General features: G+C 37.4%; 1 protein-coding gene across 4 annotated transcripts in view; it reads left to right on the top strand.

Moving 5' to 3' along the window:
• LOC127874165 (cell death abnormality protein 1-like) overlaps positions 1–16,032 on the top strand; it is a 29,129-nt gene extending 13,097 nt beyond the window's left edge. For 2 of the 4 annotated variants that reach the window (XM_052418362.1, XM_052418361.1), the window contains exons 8-17: positions 418–705; positions 1,303–1,424; positions 4,064–4,249; positions 4,672–5,037; positions 5,418–5,511; positions 5,843–5,982; positions 8,786–8,881; positions 9,952–10,140; positions 12,129–12,298; positions 12,608–16,032. In XM_052418362.1, coding sequence (XP_052274322.1) covers positions 418–705; positions 1,303–1,424; positions 4,064–4,249; positions 4,672–5,037; positions 5,418–5,511; positions 5,843–5,982; positions 8,786–8,881; positions 9,952–10,140; positions 12,129–12,298; positions 12,608–12,739 — 1,783 coding nt within the window. In that variant the 3' untranslated portion in view covers positions 12,740–16,032. The remainder of the gene's footprint in view (positions 1–417; positions 706–1,302; positions 1,425–4,063; positions 4,250–4,671; positions 5,038–5,417; positions 5,512–5,842; positions 5,983–8,785; positions 8,882–9,951; positions 10,141–12,128; positions 12,299–12,607) is intronic. The other 2 variants (XR_008046676.1, XR_008046677.1) reach the window with 2 other exon arrangements.
• Positions 16,033–16,267: the final 235 nt, after the last annotated feature.

Raw genomic sequence — 16,267 nt, 5'->3', positions numbered from 1 at the left:
ATGGGAATAACTATTTAAAAAATTATTCCTGTTCGAAATTTGATTTTTTTTTGTTTTCATGCACACGTATTTAGGAAATTATAATCCCCCGCCATCGGCGGAGGGATATTGTTTTGGCGTTGTCCGTCCGTCTTTCCGTCCGTCTTTCCGTCCGTCCGGAGCCATATATTGGAAGTGCTTTGACGGATTTCATTGAAACATGGTATGAGTATATATATGGATACTAGGATGATGCACGCCAACTGTACTGCATTGTACACCATCTGTTAATAACTGAGTTATGGCCCTTTGTATCTTGAAAAAAAATATGCTTTTTTAAATGTCAAATATAACACTTTTGTGTCCAGAAGCATATTGGCGGAGAATATCAACTCAACGAATTTGCCTGTTTTCTTTTACGATGTCTCGTGGTTTCAGTGAAGACATGCTGTTTGACGGATTTGATCAGACTCTTAATAACCTGAATGAGTGTAGCCCGTACTTCAACAGCGTGTGCACAAAGTCATTCGGGAACGGGAAGTGCAACGACGATTGTAATACCGACACGTGTCTATTGGATGGCGGTGACTGCTCGAATGTGACGGCATGGTTTCCAGACCCACTCCCGGGAGGCGTGGTCATTCAGTTCCGCCGGCCGCCGGTTCCTGGGTTCCATCGAAATCTGTCTATGGTATCGAGGTCTCTAATTAACGCAACACTCGAAAAGTAAGTTAGGTGCACTACTCCTTCTTTTAGTTAATTTCATGATTTTAAGTAAGGTTTATGGTTTGAATGCAATCTTAAGACAAAGGGATATCTTTCAGGTAAAATGTTCGAAATCTCTAATGTCCTTAGATTACGGTCCAACTCGGGATGTTTCGTCTCGAAAAACATAATTCTTCTTGAAGAATAATCAGTTTTGGACATACGCCTTTTTGAGTGCATGTAAGCTCTGAAGTATTAACCCATTTATGCCCAGTGGACTTTCCCATCCTTCAAAATTGGATCAATTTATTTCCAATATTAGGGGTGTCAAGTATATTTATTTCTATATTTAGAATATTACTTACTGAAATTCCTTTAAGCAAACAGCGCAGACCCAGATGAGACGCCGCATCATGCGGCGTCTCATCTGGGTCTACGCTGTTTGCAACGTCCTTTTTTTCAGGACGCTAGGCATGAATGGGTTAATCTTGGGCCTAAGTCTATTATATATTCTAAAGAATGGACGAGAAATGGTTGTGCCAAGCAACAACATTTGTATTGTAATAAATATTTATGATAATTACATGTAATAAAGTACGGCATGTACACCAATTTCAGAAACGAGGCCTTCCTCAAGGTACGTTCTACCAATTTCACAACGCTCGGAAATATGACGCGATTTTTATCGGGCGTCATCGGCAAGCGGCCTTTCCTGGTTGACTACGTCACTGACGTCTTTGGTAGGTGATTATGGACTCATTCAAGTGGGGCATGCACGTCATCGGCATACATATTGTTCAATATACAACTAGCGTCCTTTGTGCATAATGTTATCTGCTTGATTATTGTAACATTGTTATAGATGTCTCGCGTATTGGGAAATAGCGTTTTATGTAAAGTATTTCGTTTTTTTAATACTTCCCTGACATAGTTCGTAACGTTTTATCGGTAACAATCACAAACGTATATGGTATCAATTAATGATTTGTTACTACGTATGTGGTTACTTTGACTTTAGTTACATTTTATTGATTTCTACAACATGTATGTCTCTCGTAACTATTTATGGACTTCTAGATCGCTGATGTAAATGCTTATCGTTTGTTTTCGTACAGCATCACTGCCGTTAAGTTTTTAGTGCTGAAATATATCTAGTTTTTTCAATGAGTATCCTTGCGGTAGAAGTCGTGCTCTTTTACCCATGTATTTCCAGTGGACTGTCCCATCCTTCTAAATTGGACCAATTTGTTTCCAAAATTAGGGATGTCTATATTTAGAATATTTCTAACAGAAATTCCTTTAAGCAAACAGCGTTGACCCAGATGAGACGCCGCATCATGCGGTGTCTCATCTGGGTCTACGCTGTTTGTCAAGGCCTTTTTCTAGACGCTAGGCCTAAATGGGTTATTGTAGTCACCACTCTAGATTGTTCAGTGTTAACTTAATCATTATTAGAGGTGGTAAGAATTTGTAGCTCCACATTTTGTTTACCATATTTGACTTTGGGGAAGAGAAATAAACAAGCCCAATCTATTTTTCAGTCCGCTTTTAACATGATCAATAGTGTTTATCTTGAAATAATGTGAACGACATTCAGATGTGGATCTCGTTACGTTAAAGGGACCTTTTCACAGATGTGTGCATGTTTTGAAGTTTGTCATTTAATGCTCCATATTGATAACTGTAAACATTGAACATAAAAAGCTCCAGTAAAAAATCGATAATAAAATTTAAAAAAAAGAAAAAAAAGGAACCCTCAAATGGGCTCGAACCACTGACCACTGGAGTCCTGGAGTAAAAGCATAAACCATTTAGACCACTCGGCCATCCACGCTCACGCAAGGTCGGAAGTATTTTATACTTTATACAAGCAATCCTCGTAGTTTCACAAAATATAACAACAACAGAACTCTCCAAATTATTCAATCGTTTCGCGTTGCAACGCTTTATAACTTACAGGTTTTTAAACCGTCGAAAGATGCATATATTGGCTATTTTAGAGCATGGTAAATGTTCAGTACTACTGTTTCCTCACAAATATCATATTTAAAACGAACATTTGCGAATCTGAAACAACTTTTTTTTAATTTTGTCAATTTACCAAAACGTGAAAAGGCCCCTTTAAAAACAAAGCAACCAGGTCCAATTTTGGAAAGACAAAAACTTGTAAACAATCTAGCGGTCACAATTTTCAATAACTTTGAAGGACCTATTCCAGCATTTTTTGTCTTGACAATATCGAAGACAAAAGACGTTGGGTCTGTTGGAGTGAAACGCCCATGTCAGAAATTTCTGGACACTCTAGTCGATTACTCATGTGTAGCCTCTTTATGATGAAACATAGTGTGAATGTGTTTGTCATAAGCCCAAGTCTCACTTTTGCCGGTAGAGTCCCGGTCCATCCCGGTTTGCTTACGCCGGTCGACCGGCTAGAACCGGGATGATTCGTAGAATTTTTTAATGCGGTCACACTATTTCCCGGGCCGCCCCGGTTGAAGCCGGTCAACAGCCCGGCAGAGTCCCGGTTAAACCCCGGACTGGCTGCGGTTTTCCGGTGAAGCCCCGGTTGTCTCCGGAAATGCCCCGGTTGAGCCCCGTCCAAAGCCGGCAGCGTCCCGGCAGAGGTATAACGTAACTCCACCGGCAATCACCGGGGCTCTACCGGCATCAGACCCCAGTAGAGCTTCGGCAATACCCCGGTTTAACCCCGGTCGTCACCAGTAATGTCCCGGCGGAGCCCCGGTGAATGCCGATGGCGTCCCGGCAGAGCGCCGGTTTACTTATGTACCGTAGCTATACCGGGACTCTACCGGCATTCACCGGGGCTCAACCGGGGCGTTGTCGTTGCTCTGCCGGGGTCTGGTTGGGCCCCGGTGGAGCTACGGTGCCGTCACGGTTGTTCCCGGTGCCGTCCCGGTTTTTCCCGGTGCCGCGCCGGTCGTTGCCGGTCCTTCCCGATAACTCCTGGTTCATCCCGGAAGTATTAAACATTTGAATACTTTCCCAGTGGAGCCCCAGTTGTCCCCGGTTCATCCCGGTCGTCCCCGGTGGAGCCCGATTCATCCCGGTAGAGTCCCGGTTCATCCCGGTATATCCCGGATCACGCACCGGGGCTCCGCCGGCATTATAGTGAGACTGGGCATTCAGCGACAATGAGGCAACGTTTAAAACTAGATCATCTGAATTCAATTAGTCGCTCACTACGTCAAATCATCGACAAATGATGTCATTGCCTGATTGCTCTTAACATCATTATCTTGCTCGTATACATCACCTGATCAGTTCCAATTATGTAAACTAAAGACATTTAATGATGCATGCATAAATGCAAACGATGTGAAAACAAATCCTGTGGTATTTTTTATTTTGTTTGATCAAGAATGTCCTGCCGGCCTATGGAACACAACAAACAAATGTAAATCCAAATGCGGCCACTGCGTGCAGATAGACGACGTCTGCCATTGGTCAACTGGAAAATGTCTGGCCGGATGTCAGGAGGGTTACCATGGAGACGCTTGTGATAAGAAGTGTCCCGCAAACTGCGTTGGAACATGCGATGGAAATGGTTAAATTAACTAACATTTTGACACTTTGGTGGCATATACAACGGAACTATGCTTTATTTCACTTTGTTTATTTCAGCATTACATTGGCCGTCAAACTCATATAAAGAGTATTTCTTTTGTTCAAACCTTTTACAAAGTTTATATATTTATATTAAAAGAAGCGACTGGTCGCTTGATTTTTTTTGTATGATTCTTTGTGCGTTTTTTCTGGTTTTTTTTTCTGTTGTTTTTTTCGTGACATGATTTTCCGGTATTACCAAAATAATCGATGCATAACGATCTCTTTACAATCATTTGATTTAATTTACTGCATGATTCATAATTGTTAAGTTGTTTTCTTTTAAAACATGAACTAAGCAACATTTGAACGATAAAAACTGGTAACAAGTTCGATGTTTCATTGATGTGTTATTTATTCCAGAGACTGCGATATGTAATACGTGCAAGGATGGTTTCTTCGGACCGCAGTGTAACATGCCCTGCGACAAGAATTGCATGAAAGACCAATGCATTTTTTCCGATGGCAAGTGCGAATGCGATAGCGGGATGAAATGGGACGGAACATCCTGCGCCTGTCCGCGTGGCCTGTTCGGTGAAAAGTGTTCAATGTCGTGCGATAGTTGTCGTGATAAAGATTGCGATGGGTCAACAGGCGTTTGTGCGACCGGATGTGTGGACGGGTTTTTCGGAACAAAGTGCGAACAAAGGTGTCATGCAGGCTGCAAAGTGTGTGAAAAGTCAGGCGTGTGCAGCGAAATGAGCGAGAATGAGCACAGTCACGGCCCTGGTAAAGTAATTTGTTAAATACAAATCAACCCGATTTCATTTGGTTCTTATATACCTTTTTTTATAATGTTTTAAATGATTACTTAACTTTTGTTCAGTTATGTATTATAACATAGAAAAATGAATTCACGAATAAAGAAAGAAAGAAAAAAAGAAAGAAAGAAAGAAAGAAAGAACGGAAGAACGGAAAACGGAAGAAAGAAAGAAAGAAAGAACGAAAGAAAGAGAAAGAAAGAAAGAAAAAATTCCTTTATTTGAATTGATTATTTGAATTCTTTTGAAGGAGAGGAAGAAATGTGGTGCTTACATTTACCCATTTATTTTCAGTGCTATTGTCCGTAGTATTTAATATCATATGTTCAAATGCATCTTTTTTATTAGTGGACTCCTCCTCGGATAACACGGGCGTCATCATCGGCATAGTGGTAGCCGTGTTGCTGGTCCTAATCATTCTAGGAATAGCCTGCTTCTGTTGGTAAGTAACACTGTCCTTGTTGGCACGCAGGTATCTGAGGTAACGCATCAATGTGCTTAACAAACATCGACTGCTAAAAAAGGATTATTTAAATGAATTTTTCCTCGCAACTTTTTGCATTTTATTGAACTTTTACAGAGTAAACAGTTTTGCTGCTCTCGATGTACGCGTAAGCAATTTTGAAACAAATTTCAAACCGGATAGTATGCCGTCGAAAAATTCATTCGTGTCCAGGAATCAGTTTTGTTTTTGTGTTAGTATATATCAGCCAATTCAAAACTGGTAAATATCCGACATAAAATAAACTTAAATCACGCAATTCACGTGACAGGCGGAGACGTGGCCAGTCCGGGGATTACCCAATCATGGACGACGACGAAGGCCCTGTTTCGCAGGGAAAAGCTCCCGCACTGGTTCCCACCGTAGTATCCGGAATGCAACCTCCATCACCAATGTTTGGACGGGCACATGGTATGCAACATATTCCTATCAGAGTTGTCGTCCGCTGCTTTAATTGTAATGCGCAATCTCCACGCAGAGTTGTCGTTTCTTGCTTTTACGTTAAATCTCTGCAATCACAAGAAAATCCTACCGCGTTTGGTAGGATTGAATTTTATTTTATTTTTGTTAAAGAAATATATTATGAAAAGTTATAGTATTGTCTTTAATATTTTGAAAATTATATATCAGGTTAGGTTTATAATAAAGAATAAATTACCTACATTTATCAATCAAAGTACTGACAGTATTGGTGTGACGATGCTTTTGAACAGGATTGATATAATCTATTTAAGTTTATATACATCACCACAATTGTGTATGTGGGTACGAAAATTTTGGATAGGAAAAAAATGGGTACGAAAATTTTGGGTACAACAATTATGCAAAAAAAATTAAGTACGTAAAAAGATTTGGTTACGAAAAAAATTGGGTACGAAAAAAATTGGGTACGAAAAAAAAATTGTTTACGATCAAAAATTTGGGTACGAAAAGAAATTGGGTACGAAACAAATTGGGTACGAAAAATGTAGTGTACGAATAAAATTGGTGGTACGGGAAAGTAGTACCCGTGGGGTACTTGATCCTTTCAGCGAAACTAGGAGGCGGATTACATTCTCGATCAAATATAACAAGAAATATCTTTAAAAAGGTATTCGACGTGTATTTTCTGTACCACTTATCTTAAAAAACTGTCTGTTACAGTAAAACGTTTGTGGTTTATAACATTACGTTTCAGCAATTCTAATCTTGACATGCTCTTTAATTACACCATGCTCTTTAATTTCACATGTACAATGTATATCATACCAAACTTTATATTTCGTTGTTTCCTTTCCTAAGTTAATGATGCTATATGTACGGACGTGATTTCACAATCCCATGTGCATGAAAATATACTTTTCCCTTTTGATTATTGTTCTTTTTCTCTAATTCAATAAGCTTAGGCATGTTTGTTCGTTAAGTACGGCAATAATTTCACGATGATTCTCGATCGAAAGTGAGTATGAGCACATAGTCGTAAGAGCACTTGAATACGTGAGTTCGCCCATGAACACATGGTAAGGTTAACTAAATCTCCGCGATATGACCTAATATGTGTTTAAAACAGCAAACAATATCCAACAAACAAATGAGTTGTCAAACATAGTATGTGCACTGATGTGGCTCTGTAATTTATGTTTGAAAAGTTTATAAAATATGCAAAATGAGAAAGCACGCAGAAGAGCTAGTATCACAAATATGATACGTGTGTTACGGTTATTATGCTGTTTATATACCATAGTCGCTACAACGTTTACAAATGACAGGTACGAAATAATTCGTTTTCTTTACACTCATGATCGCGTCGAAAGTTAATTATACACGTTTTAATTCGCAATTTATTTACTGAATCAACACAAATGTCAAATACAATACAGAAAATGAATAGTTGTTTCATTGATTATAAACATATAATGGATTGAATATAACTGATTTAAAATTAACGTTTTCAAACTTTTATTAAATCTTTTGCCATAATATGATGTCCTATTTATAGCTGAGCTTCCTATACCTTTATCAATGATAATCAGCGAGGTATGCCGATAAGAAAAATCGAGTTATCTCAATTGGACTGGCTCGGTCTTTTACATAGGTTGCCATTGTGAAGAATTTTTTCATGATATGATAACTTAGACGATGCTTCGCAGCATCGTCAAAAAGTAAAAAAAGCTAAATGTACGGTTATGTACCACTTGGCAAGGCTATCATCACGTGGTTGGTTACCAAGGAAGGGATTTGATCCAGCTATGCTGGTTGCAGTCAAATCTCTGCGCGGATGTTGCATGATGCGCTGCCCAGAGCTAATTGAAAATTATCTCGCTACGGGGAGTGTCGTTTGCGCATATTAATGGCATTGTTATGACCACAGGCGGAGGAATCAGGTCGAGCTACAGTGACCTCTTGAACGGGCTAGTAGGACCTGTAACAGTGACCTCGTGAACGGGCTAGTAGGACCTGTAACTAAACTCTGGAATACACATACACACAGACAGAGAAATGTCTATTTAATGCGACATAGTGTTTAAATAATTTAGAGGATTACAATGTATATTAGTATTTACTGAATTTGTTCCTGCTTATTTAACCCATTCGCAGAATTCCACAAATAGGTTTGTGTTGCGTTTAAGTGCATATGCAAGTCAGTAGCAATCGTTATGCCAACTTTTAACCAACAATGCAGCCAGTTTGCAAATTATTGAGTATGTTGAAACATATGACCGATTTTTGATTTGTGACCGTGTACATGTTAAGTAGCATAAAACATAAACATGAATATCAGAAATAATGAAGAATGTATAAGTCAACCCTTGCACACACTTCTTGATTGAATGTTGATATTAATTTTTATGTTTCAACTCTTTTCGTGATTAAGCAAAAATCACACGTAGCCTGTGTGTTGTTTTTTTGGGTTTGATTTCGTATAAACTGTTTTATATTCATTTCAATTTCAGAAGTTTTTCTAACATTTGTAATTTATATTTTGGTAGACATATGCAACCTTTTCATTTTTTCAATTTGAGCTTATATTTTCTGTTTTACGCTTCACAAACTGAGATGTTTAACAAACTTTGTCAAGCCCGTCAGCCATTTACAGGTTACGGTAACTATCACCTTACAGGCCACCTTTCATGTCATAATGCAATCAAAGTCTACACCGACTACGTACAAAATAATGTACACTTATATTGCCTTGTGTTTGAAAAATCCGGAATGCGAATGTTTCTGTTTGCAGAGATGATCGACATGGACGCCCCGGAAGGGGTTGTAGTTTACGACGGAAGGGCGTCGTCAAATCCGGTCACCGCCCAGCGTCCTCCTGGCGAGGAAGGTAATAGTTTTAGCACACTTGGGCCAAACAGCCTGTAGAGCGAGATTCGATGCTTCAAACGTTCGTGTTAAAGGTTTCTAAAATTGTCTGATACCATATTTACAAATAACACCGCAACTTTCTATTTCCCGATCCATTCCCAAACGCCTACACAGGTGCTTGACGGTCTACCATGTCTGAAAACTTTGCACGGGCGTCATTGCTTACATTGTTTCTTACAATCAAAGATGCTTTATCTTTAAATTTTCAGAAATGTTTAAATATATTCTTTTAAAACAAACAACTTATGCAACTTTTCGCATTCCACCAAGTATGTATAAATCCATGCGGAAAATATTTAGTTTGTTTGTTTTTAAGCGAAGAAATACTTTTGAAGAACATATCGCCCCCTTGATGTAAAAAGGTACCAAGTGCCATTGAAATTAGAAGGCACATGGTACCTTTTGCACCAATGGGGCGAATTTATTATCGTCCAGCCTTTTCTGGCTTTACTTTTTTACATTTTCGATCGCCCGCTTCTTTGAATATCTCTAGAGTCATGTCACATAACCTTTTTTTGCACACATTATACTAGTAATACTTAAATGCCGATTATAAAAACTTTTGAAACGTGAGAAGAACAAAATGGCATAGCAAGATCACGAACATTCAAATCCGCTTTTAAAAAAGGTATCGTGACATAAACTGTTTATCGACGGGTAGACACGGAAAGCTACGAAGACTCGGTCACTTCTCTACATCAATCTGATAGTCGGGGAAACATACAGATGACGTATTGATGGTCCATACTAATAGGAAAAAGTTAATTTCGAACCGTTTACCAACATAAATTTGTAATGTACACATGTGGAAAAGTGTGTATTTATAAGCAAAACTATGCCACTGTGATTCAACGATGTGCAATGCTTTATATGTAAAACAACATGCTTACGACTAGTGTGCTTACTGTTGTTGATCTTCACCTTATCGCATGATTTCTCCACAAAAAAATGTTCGTGTTCATTCAAAACTTAATCCCAATGAATTGTGTATGAATTATTTTGCTGACCTCAGTTGTTTTCCCAATGCAGAAAAGGGCGACCACGAGCCGCGACAGCCCGCCGATGGCGACAGCGAAGCCGAACCAGAAGTTCATACCAATAATGGCGTCAAGGGACCTCGAGTTACGTCATCAGTAACGATTGAAGTGGATAGCAGGGGCCGAATGTTGAGCATCACAGACGCGGAACTGGTACCTTCCCCGTCCATGCTGAAACACGGTCAGTCCGCTTTATGAAATTGCGGTTCGTAAAACAAGGATTTAACCTATTTATGCCTAGTGGACTCTCCCATCCTTCTAAATTGGATCAATGTATTTCCAAAATAAGGGATGTCTAGTATATTTATTTCTATATTAAGAATATTTCTTACAGAAATTCCTTTAGCAAACAGCGCAGACCCTGATGTGTCTAACTGTTTGGCAAGTGGTTCATTGCTATGAATAAAGGATCGGATTCTATAATAAGGTTGTTCTCTTCTGCTAGTGCACTGCTGGAATGTCCTTAATATTAAAAAATGAGACATGTCCAAAGTACTAATTGAATACATCTCCTTAATATGAACTAATTAGAAATGTCTTAAATATTAACTGATTACACATGCCCAAACTAATAACTAATTAGACATGTCATCAAAATCAAAATATAAATTACTGAGACATGTACTAAATATGAACCAATGGGGCATGTCCTAACTATGAACTAGTGAAACATGTTTTGAATATGAACAAATGAGACATGTCTTAAATATGAATTAATGAGACATGTTCTAAATATGAACTAATGGGGCATAACCTAACTATAAACTCGGGCATGTCCTTACTATGAAATTGTGAGACGTGTCTTTAATATGAACTTAGGAGACATGTCTTAAATATAAATTTATAAGACATGTACTACATATGAACTAATCGGGCATGTCCTAACTATGAACTAGTAAGACATGTCTTTTATATGAATTAAGGAGACATGTCTTGAATATGAACTTAGGAGACATGTCCTAAATATGAACAAAGGAGACATGTCTTAAAAATTAATTAATGAGACATGTACTAAATATGAATTGATTGGTCATGTCCTAACTATGAACAATTGAAACATGTCTGAAATATGAACTTTGGAGACATTTCTTAAATATAAATTATTGAGACATGTTCTAAATATGAAATTAAGGGGCATGACCTAACTATGAACTAGTGAGACATATGAACTTAGTAGGTATCTTAAATATGATTTAATGAGACATTTACTAAATATGAACTAATGTGGCATAACCTAAGTAAGAACTAGTGAGCCATGTCTTAAATATGAACTGATGAGACATGTCTTAAATATGAATTAGTGAGACACGTACTAAATATGAACTAATGGGGCATGACCTAACTAGAAACTGTGAGACATGTCTTAAATATGAACTGATAAGACATGTCTTAAATATGAATTAATACGGAATTTACAATATATGAACTAATGGGGCATAACCTAACTATGAACAAGTGAGACATGTCCTAAATATGAACTAAGTAGACATGTCTTAAATATGAATATATGAGACATGTACTAAATATTAACTAATGGGGCATGTCCTAACTATGAACTAGTGATACATGTACTAAATATGAACTTAGGAGACATGTCTTAAATATGAATTGATGCGACATTTACTAAATATGAACTAATGGGGCATGTCCTTTCTATGAACTAGTGAGACATGTTTAAAATATGTCCTTAGGAGACACGTCTTAAATTTGAATTTATGAGACTTGTACATAATATGAACTGATGGGACATGTCCTAACTATGAACTAGTGAGACATGTCCTAATATGAACTAAGGAAACATGTCAAAAGTATGAATTAATGAGACATGTACTAAATATGAACTAGTGAGACATGTACTAAATATGAGCTAATGGGACATGAGCTAAATATATACTAATGAGACTAATTCAAAAGTATGAACACATGGGTCATGTACCTTATATTAACTTTTAAGTAATGTGCTAATTATCATAACTCTTTGGACCATTCAACAGCAGCCTCCATGTAGTAACATTGGAAATAATAATGTTATCAGCCGCATCAGATGAGCTTCTTGATGTTTCCGATTTCGCATGTGTTTCTACTATATTGATTGACTAGTGCCTACAGAAATCTAAAGGTGAATGATAAATGCATTTTTCCTCTATACATTTTATGAGACTATTTTAGACGAGGAAGTGTTTACGATGGAAGAAGAGAATCAAACGGGCAACGAAATAAGCGACAAACCGGAAGTAGATGGCGGGGAGGCGGACACGCCCCCACAGAGTCCGCTGTGGGACGTCAAGGCGCCTCTAGCGTCCGAGGAGAACATACTCTCAACTCTTGGACCTAAACTGGTATAGCCCTGTGATTCCGGAAAATTACCCGGCATTTTATAGCAAATAATAAACATGGAAGTCTTGTCCATGTATTTAAAGATTTTGAAGTATGCGCAGCATTGTGTAAAACATCAAGCAAGTCTTTAAGGATACCTAAACATTATACTTTGAGATTCTTAACAGAATTGTTTGATAACGCAGCACGTTTTTAGTTTAGGATAAATTCCTCCAAATTTCTTGTGAACGAAATTGCATGCTCAACAGATCTAAGCTTATACGTAATATGACCCTTCACAGCTTCTTCAATCTCACAAGATTTCTCTGCAGGAACGCACGCTGTCAGATGTCAAGGGCGACAACTCTAGCTCGTCCGGAAGCTCGAGCAGCTCCCGGAAGTCGAGTCAGTCAAGCAAATCCAGCACCCCCAGTTCTGACAATGAGGAAACTACGGAAATGTGACGTGGCGGAATGGCAATGCGCTTCGATAAAAAACACTTCTTTTTTAACTTAATATAGCCACGTGACCCTTTTTAATGTGATAAAAGAAATGTTAACATACGGAAAAGTTTATTTTTCCTATTCCAGATACTAAAGAAACATTATATTCAATAAAAAGATACTTTAAATACACATTAAGTATATATGACTTAAAAATAAAAATCATATGTAATTGATACAACTATGTAGTTTTTGTCAATAATTATTTAACAAATATTTCTTGTGTATTTTTTTAAAACTTGTAACAACGTAACAGACCAAATACTGACGTACATCTATGTCGTATACACGAGGAATGTTGGTATTTGTTTTTAATCACTTATTCATTTGTCAGACTTTATTGGGTTTCATATGGATAAAGGTCACCTTGTAGGTATGATTTTATTGGATCTTCAAAAAGCTTTTGACACAGTAGACCATTCAGTTCTTCTTATGAAACTAGAAGCCATGTGCCTCAGTCCTGATGCTCTCTAATGGTTTAAGTCATACCTTTCTGACAGGCAACAACTTGTTAATGTAGCTGGTTCTTTCTCTTCTAGTGGTAAGGTTACTTGCGGTGTTCCCCAGGGATCCATCATGAGGCCACTACTTTTCTTAATATATGTAAATGATATGCAGGCAGTGGTTAGAAATAAACTTCTTCTGTATGCTGATGATTCTGCCATTCTTGTTGCAGGTAAAGACAGGTCTTTCGTAGAAAAAGAACTGACAGATGAATTACAGTCTGTCAGTCAATGGTTAATTGTCAATAAACTTTCTCTTCATTTAGGTAAAACAGAGACAATTCTATTTGATTCTAAACCTAGGTTAAAAGATGGTGCTTCTGTCAATGTTAGTTGTAATGGTACTCATATTCAGACAACTTCTAAAGTCAAATATCTTGGTGCTACACTTGATCAGTCTCTGTCTGGTGATTCCATGGCTAGTTCTGTTGTTAAACAGGCCAATACAAGGTTCGAGATTCTGTATAGAAAACGTTATTTTCTCTCATTCCACACCAAAAAACTTTTGGTCATGGCTCTAATCCAATGTCATTTCGATTACGCATGTTGTTTTTGGTATCATGGTATTACCGAATTTTGGAAAGATAAACTTCGAGTCACTCAAAATAAATTAATAAGGTTTGTCCTTAGTCTAGGTCATATGCCACATATAGGTAATGAACATTTTAAGATTTTGAACTGGTTACCTGTTCAAAAGAGAGTGGAGCAAGCTACCCTTTGTCATGTTTTCAAAATCAAAAATGGTTTGGCTCCTGAATATATGAGTGAAAACTTTGTTCCCTTTGACACTCTTCATCCATACAAGACTAGGTCAAGTGAAAGTGGGTGCTATATTTTACCCAAAGTCAAAGGTTTTGGTGCGAAATATTTTGCATATAATGCTTGTGTTCTGTGGGACAAACTACCTTCCTCCTTAAGGAATATTACAAGTATATCAAATTTTAAGTTGTCAGTTAAAACTCATCTTCCTAATATGTAATCACTCTTTTAGATCTATATTGTTAGTTTTTAATTGATCCACATTTTAATATATCTACCTTTTTATGCAATTAATTGTCTTTTATAACTCAAATCTCTGATATTCATCTCATGCCTCTCTATGTAACTACCATCAATATCCAAGGACCACAATGGAAATAGGAGATTAAGTTCCTGTTTTGTGTAATCCTTGGTATAATGTTATTGGAATGGTTTCATTTCTCATACATGTTTATTGTTTTACTATGTTATCATGTATGTAAATTGATTTATCATGTTGTATCATTATACTGAAATAAATCTATCTATCACTATTCACCAGGAAATTATATTATTCATACATGTGTTACGTAGGACTGTTATTTGAACAAATAGATGTAAAGCTACAAGCTGATTTTCACGGTGTCCACTTAAATATCTGTTGAATCATCGTATGTAGTGTATATTGTAATTGTATACCATATCCTTCATATGATTCTAAATGTCCGATGCAATCTGTCATTTAGAAGTGTAGTTTTATAAATAAATCACTTCGATATATAAGCTGATATTTTGTCTTTGTTAGCCTTCTCCATATCGCCCCATTGGTGCAAAAAGGTACCATAGCCTTCTAATTTCAATGTTAAATGGTACCTTTTTACACCAATTGGGCGATATACGGTAGTCCAATCACGTGTTTTTCACGACGATGTACATTGTATTTCATTGTCATTTGTTTCACAGCCTTGTATTGTTCGACCATGTATTTCACTGCTGTGTTTATCGATGTCAATTTATTATAACCCTGTGTTATGTACTGTCACAAATTTCTTTGCACGGTATTTCACTTACATGTATTTCACAACGATGAACCGGTGAGATGAGTTTTCATGACCATTGTCATTTGTCTGTTAATAATGCATTGTAACCAGGTTTTCCAAAGGAAAAAACTGGTTATTAGATTGGCGAATGCGGGCGGGCTGGCGGGCTGGCTGGCGGGCTGGCTGGCGGGCGGGCGGAACAAGCTTGTCCGCTCTCTAATTCAAATAGTTTTCATCCGATCTTTACGAAACTTGGTCAGAAGTTGTATCTAGACAATATGTAGGTCAAGGTCGAATATGGGTCATGCCGGGTCAAAAACTAGGTCACGGAGTCACTTAGTGCATTTCAATGATTTAGCATGGTGTCCGCTCTCTAATTAAAGTAGTTTTCATCTGATCTTTACAAAACTTGGTTAGAAGTTGTATCAAGACAATATCTAGGTCAAGTTCGAATATGGGTCATGCCGGGTCAAAAACTAGGTCACGGGGTCACTTAGTGCATTTCAAAGATGTAGCATGATGTTCGCTCTCTAATTGAAGTAGTTTTCATCTGATATTTACCAAACTTGGTCAGAAGTTGTATCAAGACAATATCTAGGTCAAGTTCAAATATGGGTCATTCCGGGTCAAAAACTAGGTCACGGGGTCGAAAAAACAGATTGATTTTGAAACAAGGGGGTAATTGTGATGAACAATCAGTAGCAATGCACATTTTGAGTTGCAGTTGTCTCCCTTTATCAGACTTATTTTTATTGAAAACCTGGTTTTATGACAATTTTGTCCCTTGTTTTTTAATTGTATTCCCAAATGCTAAGTGCCATAGTAGCATTATCATTTTCTGTTATTGATATACAATATGTATTCTTAAACTGGCTTTAGTTTTACGAATGCTGCTTTGTAGATGAATGTATCAAACTAAACATCATTCTCTTATTTTGTGTATTTGTTAATCAATACAATATAACTTACCTTATCCCGCTTTGTTTAAGATCTGAATATATCACCGGCTTTCGTTTTAGAAGTGGTGTGATTAATGTTTGAACTGTGAAAATAGCACTTGAAAAGTACGGTACTCTAGTTTTAGGATCCAATTAATCTAAATCGTGTCTTCAGATTGTTCGTCCATTCGTTAACGTGTATTCACACTGAGTTTCTTACATGATACAGGGTTAGCCAGTTTGTAAGTATTAAGTATACATACGTACCCC

The sequence above is a fragment of the Dreissena polymorpha genome, chromosome 3, assembly GCF_020536995.1.
Source record: "Dreissena polymorpha isolate Duluth1 chromosome 3, UMN_Dpol_1.0, whole genome shotgun sequence".
Taxonomy (NCBI): Eukaryota; Metazoa; Mollusca; class Bivalvia; order Myida; family Dreissenidae; genus Dreissena; species Dreissena polymorpha.
The sequence above is the reverse complement of the archived record's forward strand: the minus strand, read 5'-3'. Positions and strand labels throughout refer to the sequence as shown.